At 42.7% G+C, this 19,392-nt stretch overlaps 1 protein-coding gene across 2 annotated transcripts in view; it reads right to left on the reverse strand.

Moving 5' to 3' along the window:
- CUBN (cubilin) overlaps positions 1-19,392 on the reverse strand; it is a 359,740-nt gene that overhangs the window by 17,595 nt on the left and 322,753 nt on the right. Inside the window, exons 60-64 of one of the 2 annotated variants that reach the window (XM_077490895.1) lie at positions 8,825-9,030; positions 6,658-6,820; positions 6,001-6,197; positions 3,781-3,928; positions 413-594 (exon numbers count right to left, since the gene is read on the reverse strand). In XM_077490895.1, coding sequence (XP_077347021.1) covers positions 413-594; positions 3,781-3,928; positions 6,001-6,197; positions 6,658-6,820; positions 8,825-9,030 — 896 coding nt within the window. Of the gene's footprint in view, positions 1-412; positions 595-3,780; positions 3,929-5,997; positions 6,198-6,657; positions 6,821-8,824; positions 9,031-19,392 lie in introns of both variants that reach the window. The other variant, XM_077490894.1, reaches the window with a different exon arrangement.

A 19,392-nucleotide genomic window follows, 5' to 3' on the forward strand; every position in this document is an offset into this window, starting at 1 on the left:
AGCACAGCGCCCCAGTGTACAAGCACTCGAGCTTTCACACTGGGGAGCAGTGAGATACGTTTTTCAGGCATTTTACAGGCGCTATTTTTAGCACTAAAACACCTGAAAAAAGCCTCCAGTGTGACAGGGGTCTAAAAACAGTCCTGCAAAGCAGCATCTTTGGGGCGCTTTAAGAGCAGTGTATACACCGCTCCTAAAGCGCCTCTGCCCATTGATTTCGAAGCACCTCAGCAGCATTGCTTTGCGTGCACTTTTAACCCTTTATTCGCCCGCTAGTGGGGTTAAAAACACTCTGCTAGTGGCCCGAAAAGCGCCTCTAAAACGATGGCTAACGCGGCAGCGCTGAAAGTGTGAAAGGGCTCTAAATATAAATGTCCTGGTATGCAGTAATTAATAACAGACAAACACTTACTTCAAGGTAATCAGTACACTTAGAGTATGATGGTTCAATATGGAAGGCATCGAAGAAGAGAGATATGGAGTGGCTGTCCGGAGCGCGGAGGATTGTTGTACATTCTATTCTATTTGGATAATTCTCCGGCCAACCTGGACTTTTCAAATATCCAAATGATTGATTATATTCTCGGCTGCAGTCTGTGGTAGACAAAAGGATAATGTTATTACCCAAGCATTTGTTGACAATATTATAGGTTTCAGTGCTGGGAGACTCAAGCCCTACCTGTAACTATAAGGCCGCGTACACACGCGCGGACTGTTCGCCCAACTTTGTCCGCTGAACAGTGTTTGGGCGGACAGTCCGCTCGTGTGTGGGCTTTCAGCGGACAGTTTCAGCGGACAGTTTGACGAACAAGGTTTTTCGGAAATTCCGTAAAACTGTCCGCTGAAACCTTGTTTGAGCGAACAGTCCGCCCGTGTGTAGGCTTGTTCGTCAAACTAAGTTCCGCGCATGCTCAGAAAGGATTTACACGCCGAAAGTTATAATGCAGTGTATAGGACGTCGTATTTTTCGTCCCGTCGTACGTGCCGTTCACGTCATCGCGCACGGTTTCAGCAAACTGTTCGTTCGTCGTGTGTGGCCATGTCCGTCCATGCTAATTTTGAGCGGACTGTTTGCCGAAACTGTTTGACGGACAAAGTTGGGCGAACAGTCCCCGCGTGTGTACGCGGCCTAACACTCACACCTAACTTTCCTGTAACACTGACACTAACCCTCCCGGTAACCCAAAACTCATAAGTACCCTCATTGTAACCTTAACACTCACACTCAAAGTGTAACTCCACTTTTGTTGAGAAAAAAACCTTCCCCTCTGGTTGATCTATGTATATTGCAAGGATTATAACAAACTTTGTTGCAGATTCCTAGCTTTTGTTGAAGTAATCCCTGTATGTTTCTCTGTGCCTCTCTACTGAGTGGTTCTAATGGGAGTGGTTTCATAATTAACTGCCAGGTGTGCAGCTGCAGAGCATTAATGAGGAAATCTGCTGGACCTGCATCCCTTTAGACATGTTCCTATTGAAAGTATCTCTCCAAGAATGAGATATTTGTTGCAGGGGATGCCTAAAATCTGACTTGTATCTTAGGCAGACTTCTGGGAAAATTGGTGAGCCAATCACACAAGCAGGAAATTATGTTTCTGGGGAGTAGTCAGTACACATTCTGTGTACAGAACAACTTCATGTAGCCATATTGCGATGCATTCTCAGAAAAGTACAGCTGCTGCAGATTGAAACGGAACGGTCATTTTTAAAACCATTTAATTACAATATAGTTAGTGTCGCAATTATATGTGCTATATTATTTTTTTCTTTATTTTCTATTTTTTTCCCCATGGATATGGAATTACCCTTTAAGCTTGATGAGGCACTAACACTAACCTTCCCAGTGATCAGAAACTCACAGTTAGACTCCCTTTAACCCTAACACTTACCCAAGACTCCTTATTTACACACTTACCCTAGCTAACCCTAAACCTAACAAACCATGAAACCAAAGCATTGTTTTCAGCATGCTCAGACTCCTTTAACAAGGTAAGGTCATTACACTTCAGTATGCTTGCTTTTTTTGACACCCATTATGTTACTAAGTAAACTGTAAACTTTTGCTACTATTTTGTATTCTACATTTTACCACCATTTTTGTATTTAGGCCACAGGCACACGGGTAGAAAAAAAATGCTGCTGCTAGGTGCGTCTACATCTGAAAACAGCTCTAGGTTATCTAATGTGTATCTACATATTGAGCTGTCAACAGGTGTATTTAAGAGCCACGTTCAGGGGCATTAAAAAAAAGAAATGCACCAAACCTACATTCACAGACATCTCAAGCCCGCGGGAGACTCCCGCATTTCTATGGCGGCTCCCGCACACCTGCAAGCGCCTCCCGATCTCCCGGGAATGATCGGTGCAGCGGGGAACAGTTGTGATCACCGATTTCCTTTGTATGAATTTTTAGCTGACAGCTGCTTCTCCTTCTCTCCCTCCCGCAGCTAAAAAGCAATACAGGGAGATCGGTGATCACAGATGTCCCTCCTGCTACACAATGATCATCCCCAGCTGTTCTGTGTGCTCTTCCCCTGGCCCCATCCTTCTCTGCCCCCCCCCCGTTCTCCTCTGCCCCCCCCCCTCGTCCCCCGCAGCAGGCTCCCCTCCTCTCCTCTCCTGTCGGCTGCGGGGGGGGGGGGGGGGGGACGGACTAGTAATAGGACACAGTGAGCGAGATTGCTCCTGTGATTACTGAGCAAAGCAATACTCTGCTCAGTTTATGAGCAGCCTCTGTCTCCTGTTCATTCATCTTTAGTGCTGAGAAAGGGACTGGGGAATGTGTCCTCAGTCCCTTTGTCTGTCTCAAATGGGAGATGTCAGGGGTCTGTTTAGAGCACTGCTCCACTCGGTTATCCCATAGCTCCCAACTGTCCCTGATTTCAAGCAATCTCCCTCTTTCCCCATCATTTGTCCCTCATTTTGGTCCGATCCATATACTTTGTATATAAAATGTACTTTTTAACTTTCAAAAAGTGTTTTGTAGTGCTAAACCTTTCATCCAAATTCTAAATTGCTGCATTTGTAAACGTTAAAAGCCAATATGAAGGAATAGTAGTGGTAAAAAAGCCCTTGTGGATTTAATTAACCTTTTTTGGGTAATTCTCCTTTTAAGGGGGTGTGACGGGGCGTGTCCTATCCCTACATACATTTGCTGGTAGGTGTCCCTCATTCCCATCTCAAAATGTTGAGAGGTATGTTATCCAATAACAGAAATGCGCCCAAAAATAGATACAGGCATACCCCACCTTTAAGTACACAATGGGGTTTATTTACTAAAGCTGGAAAGTGCAAAATCAGGCTCACTTCTGCATAGAAACCAATGAGCTTCCAGGTTTTATTACAAAAGCTTAATTGAACAAGCTGGGGTTAGAAGCTGATTGGTTTCTATGCAGAAGTGAGACTGATTTTGTACTTTCCAGCTTTAGTAAATAAACCCCATTGTGCATTTACCTGTACAAGGAAGCACATAGTATAGCTCATTTGGGTAAATAATGGATTTATTGCAAAAAAACTCACAGAACAAAGTTTAAAAAATGACCATTAAAAAGATAGTGTAGCCGCGGCTCGAAGCGTGCTTGTGTACTCAAGGCCCTCTGCTATCACTGTATCATCATCCATATCCATCCATATATGTTTTATCAAATTGTTCTAATAAAAATAACTTTTTAGATGACCTATGTGTTAATACACAGATGTGTTTCATGAAACATTATTGTGTTATTTTCTGATTTATCTGCAAAAAAAAACTTTTAATGAACATTTGGGGAAGAGACTTACTTGCCACTTGATAGGTAAAGATGAGCTTACTGCCAGGCGTGTATACTTGTGACTTAAATGTAATGGCAGCTGTACGTCCGTAAGAATAAAACTCAGGTATTTTAATTGTTTCATTACCGCAGAATTTCTGGACTTGTCCAAAGTCACCCTGCAGATAGAGGCATTGAAATAACACTTCAAATTTGCATAAATGAACATGAAAACAAATAGCATACATTACATTCTGAGCAGTCTTCATGTATAAATAAAAGGCCACATTTGCACTGCTATAAGTAAGGAAAAATTCCAGTGCCAGCGCTGTTTGGCTTTGCCACTTGGCCTGTCGTTATCATATTTGGGCAATCCCATGAACTTGAAGCATATGACATGACTTTGGTTCACACCGCTTCTTCATTTCACTATTCCAGCTGAACCATGAAATGTAAGGAAGACTCTGCTGTCATTTTATGTAGAGTAGCAGAGTGTTCCTCACCCCCCAACATTCAACTAAGCTGCTGAAATGGAGCATTTTATGCTGAAAGTGACATCTGATCTGAAGGTTGTCTAACAAACCTCTGAGGGCTTCACAGAACAGCTGTATTTATACTGAGATTAAATTTCACACAGGTGGACTCTATTTACTAATTAGGTGACTTCTGAAGGCAATTGGTTCCACTAGATTTTAGTTAAGGTTATCAGAGTAAAGGGGGCTGAATACAAATGCACGCCACACTTTTCAGATATTTATTTGTAAAACACTTTGAAAATCATTTATCATTGTCCTTCCACTTCACAATTATGTGCCACTTTGTGTTGGTCTATCACATAAAATCCCAATAAAATATATTTACGTTTTTGGTTGTAACGTGACAAAATGTGGACAATTTCAAGGGGTGTGAATACTTTTTCAAGGCACTGTACAAACCCTTTGGCTGGCAAATCAGCTGTCATATACTGTATGTATTTCATCCATGTATTTAGCCGTTTGCCTGAAGCTCAGCTTTAAAGTGATTTGTTTTGCAATTGCACTTAAAATGGTTTTAAAGGTAGAATTTTTTTTTGCCTTAATGCATTCTCTGCATTAGGGTAAAACATGTTTCTGTATGCAGCTCCCCTTATAGCCCCCTCTTATACTTACCTGAGCCCAATCTCAATCCAGAGCTGTGCCTGAAAGCAATGGCTCTCTCCTCTCTCTCTCCTCCCTGGTCATGAAGGCAGCAGTGGGAGCCATTGGCTCCTGCTGCTGTCAATCACAGCCAGTGAGAGCAGAGAGGGTGGGGCCGAGCCTCACTATGTGTGAATGGACACACACATGCACGGCTTGGGATCGAGCCTGTAGGAGTGCCCCTATAGAAAGCGGCTTGCAATGGGGGCACTTGGAAGGGGGGAGGAGCCAGGAGCATGTTTGGGGTACCCAAGAAGAGGAGGATCCAGACTGCTCTGTGCAAAACTATTACACAAAGCAGGTAAGTATAATATGTTTGTTAATTTAAACAAATAACTTTAGAGTCACTTTAACTGTTATGTCGTGTACACACGACCAGACTTTCCGGCAGACTAGGTCCGACGGTCTTCCCGACTGACTTTTTGGCGGAGTTCCGACGGACTTCCGAACGAATGGACCTGGCAACACACGAACGGACTAAGTCCGTTCTAAAGTCCGTTCACTTTGAAGGTGATGACGTAAGACGGGACTAAAAATGGAAGTTCAATAGCCAGTAGCCAATAACTTCCCTTGCGTCTTATTTGGTCCGTCGGACCAGCACACAGATGAACGTTTTTTCCGATAGGAATTGAGTCAGTCGGACAGATTTGAAGCATGTTCTATTTCTGGGTCCGTCAGATGTTTTTTATGAAAAATGATTGGATTAGCCCACACACGATCGGACTGTCTGACAGACTGATTTCGTCGGACCTAGTCTGCCGGAAAGTCCGGTTCTGTGTACGCAGCATTAGAAGTAGCACTAAAACCACAAGTTTTTTTGATTTTGGATTATCTTTATCTGTCCTATATCTCAGTAGTCAGTATCTTATGTCTCTATCCGAATCACACACCATAACTATTGTGGGCATGCCCTGAAGACACTCACACAGACAGTGGAAAAGCATGCAAAATCAATACAGAGAGCATCCCAAGTGGGATTGGGCACCCAGGACATCAGCACTTAAAGGAAAGTATGGAACCACCACATCATACTTGTAGTTTTGCTTTCATTAAAAAATAAGAAACTGTAGTACCACAGGTAAGTCTGAGAGCTCCAGATAATTCTCAGAACAGTCCAGACCAGGAGGGAGGTTAAAGATCTGAATTGTCAGCTTTACGCTCTCCTGTGGCGGGGAATCAATCGTCCAGACACACGATGTGAATGGTGGATAAGATTCTGGGGATGTCATCGTTGTTACGGCAGATGTTGCGTTATAGATGCCTCCACAAAGTACTGTGAAAGAAACAAAGTAATGAATTTTGATATCACAGACATATTCTACAGAAGACAATGAATCAGCCACGGGAGGACACACAAGGTAATACTGCTACCACAGGCACACCTACATAATTCAGGGTCACAAACCAACTTACCTACCTATACATTTTTGTACTGTGGGAAAAAAAAGAGACAAGACTCACAACAATACAATCTTCAAGCAGGTAGTCTCCATTGACATTAATGGACTCACATGCCTATACTGATAACCATTGACTTCAGGAGGTAGGTGGCCATCAGGAATTAGAACATTTTGCTTTCTGTAAAAGTGTTTTTAGTGTAAACCTGTTTTAAAGTTTCAGAATAAAGGTTTCGTCTAAGAATAGGCACCATAACATGATATTATTTTGTTAACCGTGACAGTGGTGAAAAACCTGGTGGCCCACCGCTCTTCAGTGGTTTTAGTACTACTTACAATCAGTAACCTCATATGTGGCATTGAATCCTGCCCGTTCCACTGATGAATCGCTGAAAAACCAGACTGTCAGGAAGTTGCTGGTTGTAGTGAAATTTCCAGGAGTGTTATTGCCACAGAATGTACCTTGTAGGCTGCTGTTTGTGCTACCACCATCAAAGATCTAAGAGAAACAACACTAATATCAGAACAAATAATATGGAAAAAAATCCTTGCCCACAAAAGTGAAAAAAAGAAAATTCCAGTAAGTCCTGTTTGCATTGAAAATGGCCAGATAACATAAAAGTCCCAAAGCTTTTGCTATTTTGACATAGTAGTTGGGTTTTTGTGATAAAATAATGCTGAAAGATATATGGGTAGTATTATTACCCATGCAGGGCCACCCATGCCAATAAAATAGAACAGTGGTCTACAAACTGTGGCACTTTGTTTGCTCCAGCCCTTGGGGCGCTCTTCCTCCCTTCTCTGTATACATGGAACTATTCCTCCAATGGACACCAACAATGGGGAATACTTCCTGCTACTGATTCCAGTGAAGGGGCACTATTCCTCCCACTTATACTAATGGTGGGGCAGTATTCCTCCAAATAATACCAATGGTGGGGAACTATTCCTCCAACTAATACTAATCATGAGGCACCATTCCTCCTTAGAATACCAATGATGGGGCACTATTCCTCCTTCTACTGACCACAGGTACTGTGAAATTTTTGTTACCCCACTCACTGCGAAGCCTGAGGCATTACTCCCACTGATCCCAGGACATTTTCTACTCCCACTAGCCACAATTCACTTTCACCCTTGAAGCCTGAAGGACAGTAAACTAGTCCTTTGTTTAGAATGTTTGGAGACCCCTGGCCTAGATAATCAGGGGTAACCCTGATCTTCCAGTTTAGTAGTAGTGAATGGTTACAATGGCTAAGAACCCCATACCATTAAAAGTTAGAGGATCCAATAGGACAGTGGTAAAGACTACTCAAGTTCATGGTTAGCTCTAAGAATAAACAACCAATCAAGAGTAATCACTCCACTTTTTTTATAGAAATGTAAACAATCCCTCACCACAGGAGGCCCATCCAAATTTTATAATATGAATCTTTATGAGAATCAGTAGGGCTCGAAATGTGGGAGGAATTGCACTTCCAGATGTACCCTTGGAAGGCTTTTTGACTAGCAAAGAATACACGAAGGCAGAAGATGGGAAGAGGTTATTTGCAACGTTATTCACTTTTACAGCCAACACTTTTCTTTACATTCACTCTAAAGTGGTAAAAAAAAGGGCTCCTTGACTAGGTCACCAAGGAGAGGAAGCAAATGACCTGCTGCAATAGGGTAGGTAAGATATTCTCCTTATCTGGTGGTGCAGACAAGGTTGGATTTATAAGCAAGCAAAAGGGGCAATTGCCCAGGGTCCCCCCCTGACAGAAGGGGGCCTCCTCTATACAAAATATTATATAAAACAATATAGAAAAATTATATCTAAAATAAAATATTATGAAACGTATAATAAAAAAATGTACTCTCTTTTATTAAATTTATCTAGGGAGATACTATTTTCCAACCATCATCTGTAAAACTGTTAACTGGTATATTGAATAGTTTTTCAAAAATTAATTTTGGCTGCTCAAGCAAACCAAACATAGAGCGCTATGACTTTGTGTGTGGGCATGTGTCACCTCAGAATGATGTTGTGTCATGCATTTTAACAATGCATGACTCTCATTGAGAATGTAAATCAACTCTGTGTATAAGGGGCCCCCCGAACCTGAAGTGCCCCAGGCCCCCCAAGGTCTAACTCTGACTCTGGGTGCAGAGGTGCCTAGTGCCCACAATTTAGGAAATCTATGTTTAGGGTCAAATACTTGAAAAACATACATGATGCTTAAAGGACATACAGACAGTTATTAGCATGTTATAGGGCTGCACAGTCATATTCATCCTGCCAGGGGGATACCCTTTTGTATGCCTAATGCACAAAACTAGAAAATGCTAAAAAGGTGGCACATTAAATATTGTCTGATTGTGTTTTTTTTTTTTGTAATCTCTGCCAAGTGTAAATCAGATAACTATAGGAAAAAATATCAGCAGATCTGTTTGCTCATCAATGCTCAGAACCCACAGAGAATACACTGATAGTAGAATAGATATAGGATGTTTGTCTTCTTACCTTGAGATAGTCATATCTGCATCCCCTCATGACTGCTGATTCCAGTATAAACCCACTAAATGTCAGCTTTATCTGTTTGTTTACGGAAGCTGCGATAGTCCAAACACAGTTCAGGTCTCTGTCATATTTCCCATCATTATTGGAGTCTGGAGATCTGAAATGGCCGGTGGTATTGGTCAGATAACCACCACACCCATGCTGAGGTCCTGACAATGGAAAAAGAAAATATAGATCCTGTCTGGCTTTAAAATAACTGGCAATAGTTTAAAAGGGTGTTTTAGTTTTTGCTCTAAATTTGCAAAATGACAGGTTCTCTTGAGAGAAACAACCCCATAGATACTCACCTACCTGCACTACCCTACTGCTTTGTTCCTCCATTGGATCCAAGAGTTTTAATCCTGTGTAGTGTTAATTCTGGGAGAGGATTATATTCTCCTCCACACCCCGGAGAAACAAGAGTTTACCAAGGACATAACAGCACAGGTTGTGGGAAGCACGGCAAATGTGAGCATCAGTGGTGAAAGGAGTACCTTTAAGATTACAACTCTCTAAACCAAAATCACAATCTCAGGATACTAATTATACAAACCATATTTAGGTCCTACCTTATGTTTAGTGTTACAAACATCCTCCATAAGCACATCTAGCCAGGGCCTTTTTTTTCTTGGAGAATAAGTGCAGGTACTCCCCCCTCCACGTCAGCCCTTGTCTCCGCCCCCTACCCACCTCCCAGCACTGTCACTTGGTTCCACCCCCTACCTACCTCCCAGAACCATTCTGTGGTGCTAGGTAATTTGTATGGAATTGCTTAATGATAACAAGAAAGGCAGTAAAATAGATCCCTTGTAGCTAGCAACAGTGGCCCTCCCCTTCCCAGCGACCATAGATCCACATCAGCAATAGACTCCCAAAAGTCAGCATCCATAGACCCTCCAGCAGCAAGCAACAATGGACCCCTCACTCAAACGTAGATTGATCCCAGCAACAATTGACCCCCCAGTAACATAAGACCCACCTCCAGTAACATTAGATCCCCCACCAGCGACACTAGACCTCTGCAGCAACAATCGACACCCTGCAAAAATATATCCCCTCCAGCAACAATAGATTCCCCAGGAACCAGCATTAATAGACCCTCCAGCACACCCCAGAGCCTCTTGCCATTACATACATTCAGTGCTGGAGATGCCAGAACTGTATTGCCCCATGTTCCTGCTGAAAAAAAGCCCTGCATCTAACCCTAATAATGATACTTTCCCATTTGAAGGAGTGACTAAGAATGTCGTTTTCCTTAGTCACCTCTCCTTCACCAACCAAGTGATTGGATAGTGTGCAGCAGCACATTGATGAAGTCACCCCTAAGCTCTAACCTCCTGTAGGCATTTTCACTGTGTGACTGACAGCACCGGGGGCAATCATCAAGGTATTCATTGGCACTAGGTGCTGCCCCACCCTCTCCTAATCTGTTAACAGATAAATAGCTTGATTAAAGCATGTTTTTTATTTTCATTTTAAACCCTATAATGGTATATTATCATAGGTGTGTGCACCCCAAAGCTCAATCACAGAGTAGCAGAGGTAGTAGCTAGGGTGTAAACATGTCACGCCTATGATACTATGCTTCACAGCCATGGCAGAAATTACAGAGTGCAAAGCACATGTCCTTATTTATTTATTTTATTTTTTAACTTTTTTTTTATTTTTTTATTTATTTTTTACATTTTATAACTGCCCTTTTGGGGGGCTTTGTTGAAACATCAGGGTTCTAAACAGACCCTTGATGTCTTACATTTAAAACTGAGAAAGGGACTGAGGACAGGATGAAAGTGCAGATGCTAGAACTGATCACCCTGCAGTGCATCCAGAAGGAGGGAGAGGAGGAGAATCCAGAAGCACTGCGGGGGGGGGGACAAGAAGATCAGTATATACAATAAGGCAGTACAGCCGGTCCTCCTGCTTGGCATGTGCCCCCCTTTTGAACTAATAGGACATGGACCTGGTACAGGAGGGCAGGCTGTAATGCCTTATTATCAGCCCTGGTGCACGGGGTGATAAGGGTGTACACAGGCACATCCGCCACACCCACCGCGCACATCTATGTGTATTATATTGCTCTGTCTCTAAGGTTTTAGTTCATGAATTTGAGCTCCAAGGTCTGCACCTTCCTATAACCAACACCGGCGACACCACCTCTCTTATCTAAATGCTATTATTTTATGGAAAATGGAAAATGCAGGCAATGTGCAAGGTTGGGTAAACTATGGAAAAAGGATTACTCCAACTTAGCCAGTGGGTGATATCAGTGCAGTTACAAAATATCAGGTTATGTGCACTTGCTGTTCTATTGTGAGCTGCAATATTGTCTGCTATACAAATATCTGCAGATAAAGCCAAATTAAAATCCTCGACATGTTGCATATAGAAAGATTACTGTGCAACCAACTACATTGTTTTTAAAAGAACCCAGTTATCATGTTTACTCAGACATGTGTCATTTTCTACTTTAGCATACCTCCCAACCCTGTGAGATGGGTAAGAGGTATACATTATAACAGTGTTCTCAACATTTTTAAATCAAGGACCTTTAAAGTGATCCACAACCTTGAGGCACCCCAATCTAAAATGCAAAAAAACCCCTAAACTAATAGTTTTACATAACTCAGCGGAGTTGGGACGCGTAGGACACCCAACATTAGAGGTGACTTATTTTTACAAAGCAAATACACTTTTGCACACTGGTACTGACTAGTATGTCAGCATCTTTCTCCTTCAGTTTATTTTCCTCATTCAGAAAATGTGACCCCAATGCTGATGGCGAGGGGCAGGTTAGGGGCAAACAAGGATGTCCTCAGGTGCCTGATGTCCTCCTTATCAACACATGATGTCATTGGTTGTTAGGATGCCAGCAGCTGGCCTGCACGGTACCCAAGGTTATAATGCTGCACAAAAAAAAACTGGTTTGTGTAACAAAAAAAGGTAGCTGTGATATGCCTGTCAGCGTGTTGAAAATTTTGGGGGAATTTTTAGGCATTTCGTCAAGGCCCCGCTGAAGATTCCAGTGCATGACAGCTAGTGCCAGTTGGCTGACTGTGCAACTTCATTCCACACATACTGCCTTATACCTCCATGTCCGAGCAGCACTTCTCTTACTTGAATGTAATGCCCCATACACATGATCGGACATTGATCAGACATTCCGACAACAAAATCCATGGATTTTTTCTGACAGATGTTGGTTCAAACTTGTCTTGCATACACATGGTCACACAAAGTTGGCCGGAAATTGCGAACGTCAAGAACGCGGTGACGAACAACGCGTACGACGAGCCCAGAAAAATGAAGTTCATTGTGGCTCTTCTGCTTGATTCCGAGTATGCGTTGAAATTTGTGTGTTGAAATTTCCCCCCCCCCCCCTTCGGAATTTCCTACAACAGATTTTGTTGACGGAAAATTTGAAATCCAGATCTCAAATTTTGGGGGATGGAAATTCCAATGGAAAATGTCCGATGGATCCTACACATGGTCGGAATTTCCGACAAAAATCTCCCATCGAACATTTTCTGTTGGAAAATCCGACCATGCGTATGGGGCACAAGTGTGGATTTTTGTGTTTTAATAAATGTTACAATGCTTTTATTGATTCTTGCGCTCTGGCTACTTTGTTGTCTTCTCCACACTAGAATGCAATGTGGGAAACATGTAATCCATGCGCATTTGCCACACTGCATTGAAATCACACTGCTCTTGCAATCTGCAGCAGGTGTCAGTGCAATGTTAACAATACCAAAAAACGCAGTGTGTCTGCCTGCACCAGATTGCATGACACAAAATGATCCTGCGATCTGGTTGCAGTGTGTTTCTAAAATTGGTGCATGCACTACTTTGGTGCAGTGCAATTCGATTTGGTGCAGCATGATATCAAATTGCACCACATATAATCACATGTGATTTGCACAAAAATGCAGCGTGATATATAGTGTGAACCTGGGCTAACAGAAAATACATGTAATGAAATTATATATTGTGCCTGAAGAGGGTGCTGATGTACAGAAAATTTTAGCTGTGCAATTAAATGAGCAGGACAGTTGTATAACTGCTAATGGAAAACTAGCATGTTATGCTTTACGTTTCAAGGAATATTTATTGGCTTCTTTATTTACACAGCCAATTGGGATCAAAGTTTTTTTAAACAGGCAAAATGTGACAATTAGCTGGTTGACTTTACTAGATGATAACTCAAGAATGACAGTCGGCTCAACATTTTACATTTAGTAAATTACTCTATAACAAGTGTAGCGCCCTCTAATTTGCAGTTAGGCCTGTTTGTTTTGATCTGGGCTGGGAGTGGCTCAGGGTAGTGCTGGGTGACTCACAGGCAGCATCACCAGGACCTCCTACTTCTTTCCAGAACATTCTGGTGTTGTCTGGAAAGAGAGGTGGGGAGGGGATGTGGAGCTGCCTGATGTATTCTGAGGAGCCCTAACCAATCCCCAATCTGGATTGGCAGGGGGCAGGCCTCCTTAGATACCCGGGGTCAGCCCAGCTGAGGGAGGAGTTGTTCAGGTGGAAGTTGGAGATGGAGTGCTAGGCTGCCGGTGGCCTTTGAGGGAGCTTCCCAGTCTGGTAATGACCTTGGGCCTGGGCTTGGTTGTGGAAAGGACCCTCCTACAACACACAGTGGTATCCTGGCCAAGGGGAGCAAGGAGAGGACAGCTGGAGAGACCACTGCCAGGCAAGTCTCCATGGAGGAACAACAGGTCACAGCCAGGAGGGCTGGTGGTGAGACAAGCACAGTTGAGAGGACTGGGGAGACACGCCTGAGAGGACTGATAGAGAGCAGCCTGAGATGGTTGTAGAACCAGAAGAGAGGACTGGGAAAGCATGCCTGAGAGGACTGGGAAATTGCAGTCTGAGATGGGTGCAGGACCAGGTTAGAGAACTGTGGAAACATGGGCAGTGGAGAGAGGAAGCTACAGCCACGAGGGCTGGCATTGCCAGAAGATATGGTACTGGGCTCAGTAGCCACGTGGACAGCTAGCACTAAAGAACTACCTTATTTTAGTTGCTACACTAAAAGGGGCCAGGGGTCCCTGGCTGCAAAGGGCATCTACTTTAGGCCTGGTTGAGTCAGTTCCAGCCTACAAATCAGTGCTAGCTGGTCCTGGAAATAGCAAGTGACAGCTAGAAATATTGAAGAGTAATAGTCCGCAATCAAGTGTTGTGCTGGAGTGAAGACTAGGGTGTATATACAGAGAGTGTATATAGTTTGTGCCATGTAAATTTTCTTCAATCAACTGGGTATCCCACATACTCTTATGCCACGTACACATGTCTGGACTTTCTGGCATAAAAGGTCCGTCGGAATAATTTCATTGGATATTCTGATCATGTGTGGACTTCAGCTAACTTTTTTTTTCAAAAAGTCTGACGGACCTAGAAATAGAACAAGTTTTAAATCTTTCCGACGCAATCAATTCCTATTGGTAAAACCATTCGTCTGTATGCTGGTCTGACGGACCAAATACAATGAAAGGGCAGCTATTGGCTACTGGCTATTGAAATTCCTTTTCTAGTCCTGTCTTACGTCATCGCGGTCGAAACGAACAGACATTGGTGTGATCGTGTATAGGCAAGTCTGTTCGGTCGGAACTCCGTTGGAAACTCAGTCGGAAAGACCGTCAGTTTATTCTGATGGAAATTCCGGTCATGTGTACGTGGCATTACTTTATCCAAGTTAATTTTCTAATTCCCCTCAATATAAACACCAAACAAAAAACAAAGTGCATGGCTGGGGGGCGACAAGTGGACTACAATACTCGGCAGCCTCCACAAGGGTACCGCTACACAACATCAAAGTGCCCATAATTACTCATTTACAACACTGACACGTTAATAGTTACACTTTAGTAATAAAATAATGTATGAACTCCTAAATTAGATCAACTTTTGTCTATTTTCTTTTGGACTTCTGGTGTACGTAGGCTCTAGTCACTGCTTGAAGGCTCTTTTTGGGTAACACTCCAAACCCTTCTCCCCGTGGTTAGTCTCATACCTGAATGGCTTCTTTGTATACATAGCGGGTTTGGCAGTGAGGCTCCTGGCTGGTTGTGGTGTAAGTAATTACAGCTAGTAGTAGTGGGACATATTCAAATGGATTGTTGTGTAATGTTGACCATTTTTCACCACTCATCCAAATGGCTTCTGAAGTTGAAATGAGTTTTAGGAATATACACCATTGTGTCACTAAAGCTGTCACTGGGATAAGGATGTTAAAACAGCATTTCATGTGAGTGGCAGGTGATATTGAACCTCACCCTTGTTTAGGGATGGTTGTTCCAATATAGCGAGCCATTGTTAAGGGGTTTGATACACCACTATGGCCAAGAAATTGACTTCCACTGCTTTATCTGCAGCTAGCACTTCTAGCAATTTCTTTCCAATGGTGGCCATCATGTTACCTCCCAATTATGTGGCCATGTGACTGCCATTTCAATTATGTGTAGAAAGTTGAAACGGCACAGTGATATGGTATGAATGTAACCAACAGTATCACTAGGGACTAGATCTCTACAGAAGAGGAGTGACTGTCAATCCAAATCAAGCCCCTTCAGCAGAGATCACATGACCAGCATTCAGGCATTTGGTCATCTGTCTGGCACCACAGGAAAGCCAGAGCACCGCTTTACACATGGAAAACATCTCAATGCTGTCTAACTTTTAAGCTGGCCATACATTACACAATTTTCTTGTTCAATTTCCTTTAGATTTACCTTCAACTATGTAGTACAAGGGTCTGTCTGATTGCATACAAATTGAAAGTGTTTAGGTTTGACCTCATATTATATGGTTTTGGTAAATCTAAAGGAAAACTGCACAAGAAAATTGGATAATATATGGCCAGCCTTATTTAGCTATTATGCCCTGTACACACGATCAGACTTTCCGACAACAAAACTGTGGAATTTTGTTTGAAGGTTGTTGGCTCCAACTTGTCTTGCATACACACGGTCACACAAATGTTGGCCAACAATTACAAACGTAGTGGCGTACAAGACGTATGGCAAGCCGAGAAAAAGGGAAGTTCAATAGTCATGTGATATCTCCATTACGAACGTTAGTTTTGCAAGAACGAGCACTTCTGGTTCATTCTTGATTCCGAGCCTGCCTGGACTTTTGTGCGACGGACTTGTGTACACACGATCGGAAAGTCCGACAACAAATGTTCGATGGAGCATACACACGGTCGGACTTTCCCCCAACAAACTCACATCCAACATTTGTCGTCGGAAAATCCGATCGTGTGCATAAAAAGTAGGATGGTCAACACAGCAGGGTTAGTACTGAAAACACAGAACAACTTTAAAGGGGTTGTAAAGGTTCGTTTTTTATTTTCTAAATAGGTTCCTTTAAGCTAGTGCATTGTTGGTTCACTTACTTTTTCCCTTCAATTTCCCTTCTAAATGTTTTTTTTCTTTGTTTTCTTTGTCTGAATTTCTCACTTCCTGTTCCTCCTCAGTAAGCTGTTCAGTAAGCTGTTCTGGCTGACTAAACACCGCTCGGGTGATGGTGTGAAGTTTACTGAAGAGAAACAGGAAGTGAGAAATTCTGGAAAAAAAAAAAAAACATTTAGAAGGGAAATCGAAGGAAAAGGTAAGTGAATGCTCTAGCTTAAAGGAACCTTCTTAGAAATAAAAAAATGAAGCTTTACAACCCCTTTAACTCTCGAGCAATATTCAGTTTGCCTGAAAATTGCAGAGTGCTACATAACATGCAGAGCACTTTCCTGGGAAGTAACTTAAATATACAATTTTAAGTCTGCTTCTGATTAGCATGTGATAACATACAGAATTTAAACTAAGAGAAACATCAACACTTGTATGTTTGCATTAATCTCAGTCAGAATATTTTAACAGAATGTAAATTTGTGGGTGTCTTGCAACCCTGAAACACACATAAAAGAAAGTAGAACCTTCATCTGTATGCAGATAATATCCAGTGGGAACTGAACTCTGACCCGCAGTGTTACAAGTTTACGTTGGTATGCTAACACAAAATCTGTTTAAAGATTTCCAAATAAAAAAATATGTTACAATGAGTACTGTCTACTACTTTACTGTTTGGAAGCTGCAATAATCTTTTCTAGAGGGTGTCAACTCTACCTTGTGAAACTTTGATCAGTGATTGACCTCAGCAGATGTTTTGTTTTTCATGTATTTTCAAACTCAGTCCTACCTAAAGAATGTTGGAGTCTATACAGACAGATGGAGACTATACTGGCGTAGACTGCCTGTCTTTGGAGTTGCTCTTTAGCTCCACTAAAGCTTCGTACACACAATGAGAATATCGGATGAATAATCGTCCATTTTTTTTTTTTGCATGCTAAACTCATATTGAAAACGAAGAGGTTACTAAACTTACGAAAATTCTTGTACGAATATAATTTCAGAAGTGACGTAAAGTGTTGTATTGTATGGTATTCTGCTGTTATGGAGCATGCATGGTCTTGGTCTTCTGATTTTTTATCGGACGAATACTGTACTGATTAAATTCAAATCGTACGGTTTGATATCGTACAAGAAAAGTTTTCATGTCTGTCACTTCGTATAATTTCGGATGAACTGTCGTGATCGGCTCTCAAAAGCTGTGTACTAACAATCACATTATCCTACGACACTTCAAAAGCAGTATTTTTCGTCCGATTTTCTGATCGTGTGTACTAGGCTTAAAGCTATGATTTAGCTGCTAACAGATAAGAATATAGATATTGTAACATTGGGGTGTTTAGCTCAAGTGGTTAGAGGCATTTTTCAGTCCACATCAGGCAGGCGTTTATAGTTAAGGGCCTGGTAGCCCACGTTTATTAAAAGGAAAAACAAAATAATAGTCCATCCAGGAATCCCACGCAGGGGTCCAATCTTAAATTAAATACACACAATCCAAATGAAAAATGCTAGCCCACCTGGCTACTCTTCAGCAGTAGTGCTGCTATAAGTACTTGCCCCTCAAACGAGCTGCTTGGATACACACAGTCTTAGGCTCCTTGGACGCACACAGCTTCAACCCTTCAACGCACACAGCTTTGGGCTCTTTGGACGCACACAGCTTCAACCCTTCAACGCACACAGCTTTGGGCTCTTTGGACGCACACAGCTTCAACCCTTCAACGCACACAGCTTTGGGCTCTTTGGACATGCACAGCAGCAAGCTACTCCACCATCCTCCCTCACCATTCCCAACAGCCCTTCATTATATGGCCTGTGTGCAGCTGGGCACACACCCTGCTCGTTATCATCAAGACCTGGACACAGGGCTGGAGATATGCAAACTCTGTCTTTTTTTCCTCCGATTTCATAAGGACAGAGCTTCGCTCTGTCACAATATATAGATTTTGTCTCAATCGTGTCTCATTCATCATGAGTACAGAAACTCAAAGTCTGATGGGATATTTCGGAGATGTAGATGTGTGACACTGGATCTAAAAGGTAATTTTCGTCTTAAAAACATAGCTTATAGTCAGTGGTATATTTTGGTTTTGTGCTGCCCTAAGCAAGATTAAAATCGAGCGCCCCCTCCATCTAAATTTGCCCCACCCCTTCCTGTTTAAAATTCACCCCTTCATTTGTATACTCCACCCCTTCCTCTTTAGGCTCCACCTCTTCATAGTGGAGCTCCACCTCTAATAGGAAGAGAGAGGGAGGAGAGATGCTGGTGGGGGGGGGGGGGGGGGTTGGTGGTGTGGTGATACAGTGTTGGGTAGGTGTCCATAATGCAGTAGGTAATATATATAGAGAAGGGTAGGTGTCCACACTGCATTAGGTAGTATATATAAAGAACGGTAGGTGTCCATAGTGTAGTAGGTAGTATATATAGAGAAGGGTAGGTGTCCATAGTGTAGTAGGTAGTATATATAGAGAAGTGTAGGTGTCCATAGTGCAGAAGGTAGTATATATAGAGAAGGGTAGGTATCCATAGTGCAGTAGGTAGTATATATACAGAAGGGTAGGTTTCCATGGAGCAGTAGGTAGTATATATACAGAAGGGTAGGTGTCCATAGTGCAGTAGGTAGTAAAGAGAAGGGTTGGAGCTGATGGGGTAGTAGAGTATACAGCTGTCCATGGGGATGTGGGTATGTGTACACACAGTCAGGTAGGTGTTCCTAGGATTCTACTATGTTGTCCAGGTACTGTAGGTAGGTAGGTGTCCCTAGGATTCAGGTCACATCAGCTGGTCGGTCTCCATTCTCCAGGCCTGGAATGGGACATTGTAGGTCCCCACTTACCCGGAGCAGGAGGCAGAGCTGAGCCGCTCCCAGGCAGTCCCTTGTCTTCCTCCCCAATATCAGTCACGTAGAAATGACTAATAATGCAGAGTCTCATCCACTCTCCTCTCATTCTCCTCTCTGCTGGGCAGGGTGATCTCACATGGGGCACCTAGAAGGGGTGGTCGCAGAGTCTAGATGAAGAGGTGACAGCCGGGTGACGTCACCAGAGTATCAGCGGCTGCAGCTTGGTCACCAGGAGAGGAGCTTACCTATGAGATTGTCAGAGGGTTGGTGTGAAGTGTGGCCC

This window comes from Lithobates pipiens, unplaced genomic scaffold, assembly GCF_037356315.1.
Source record: "Lithobates pipiens isolate NorthernLeopardFrog02 unplaced genomic scaffold, aLitPip1_a1.2 Scaffold_19, whole genome shotgun sequence".
NCBI classification, from domain to species: Eukaryota; Metazoa; Chordata; class Amphibia; order Anura; family Ranidae; genus Lithobates; species Lithobates pipiens.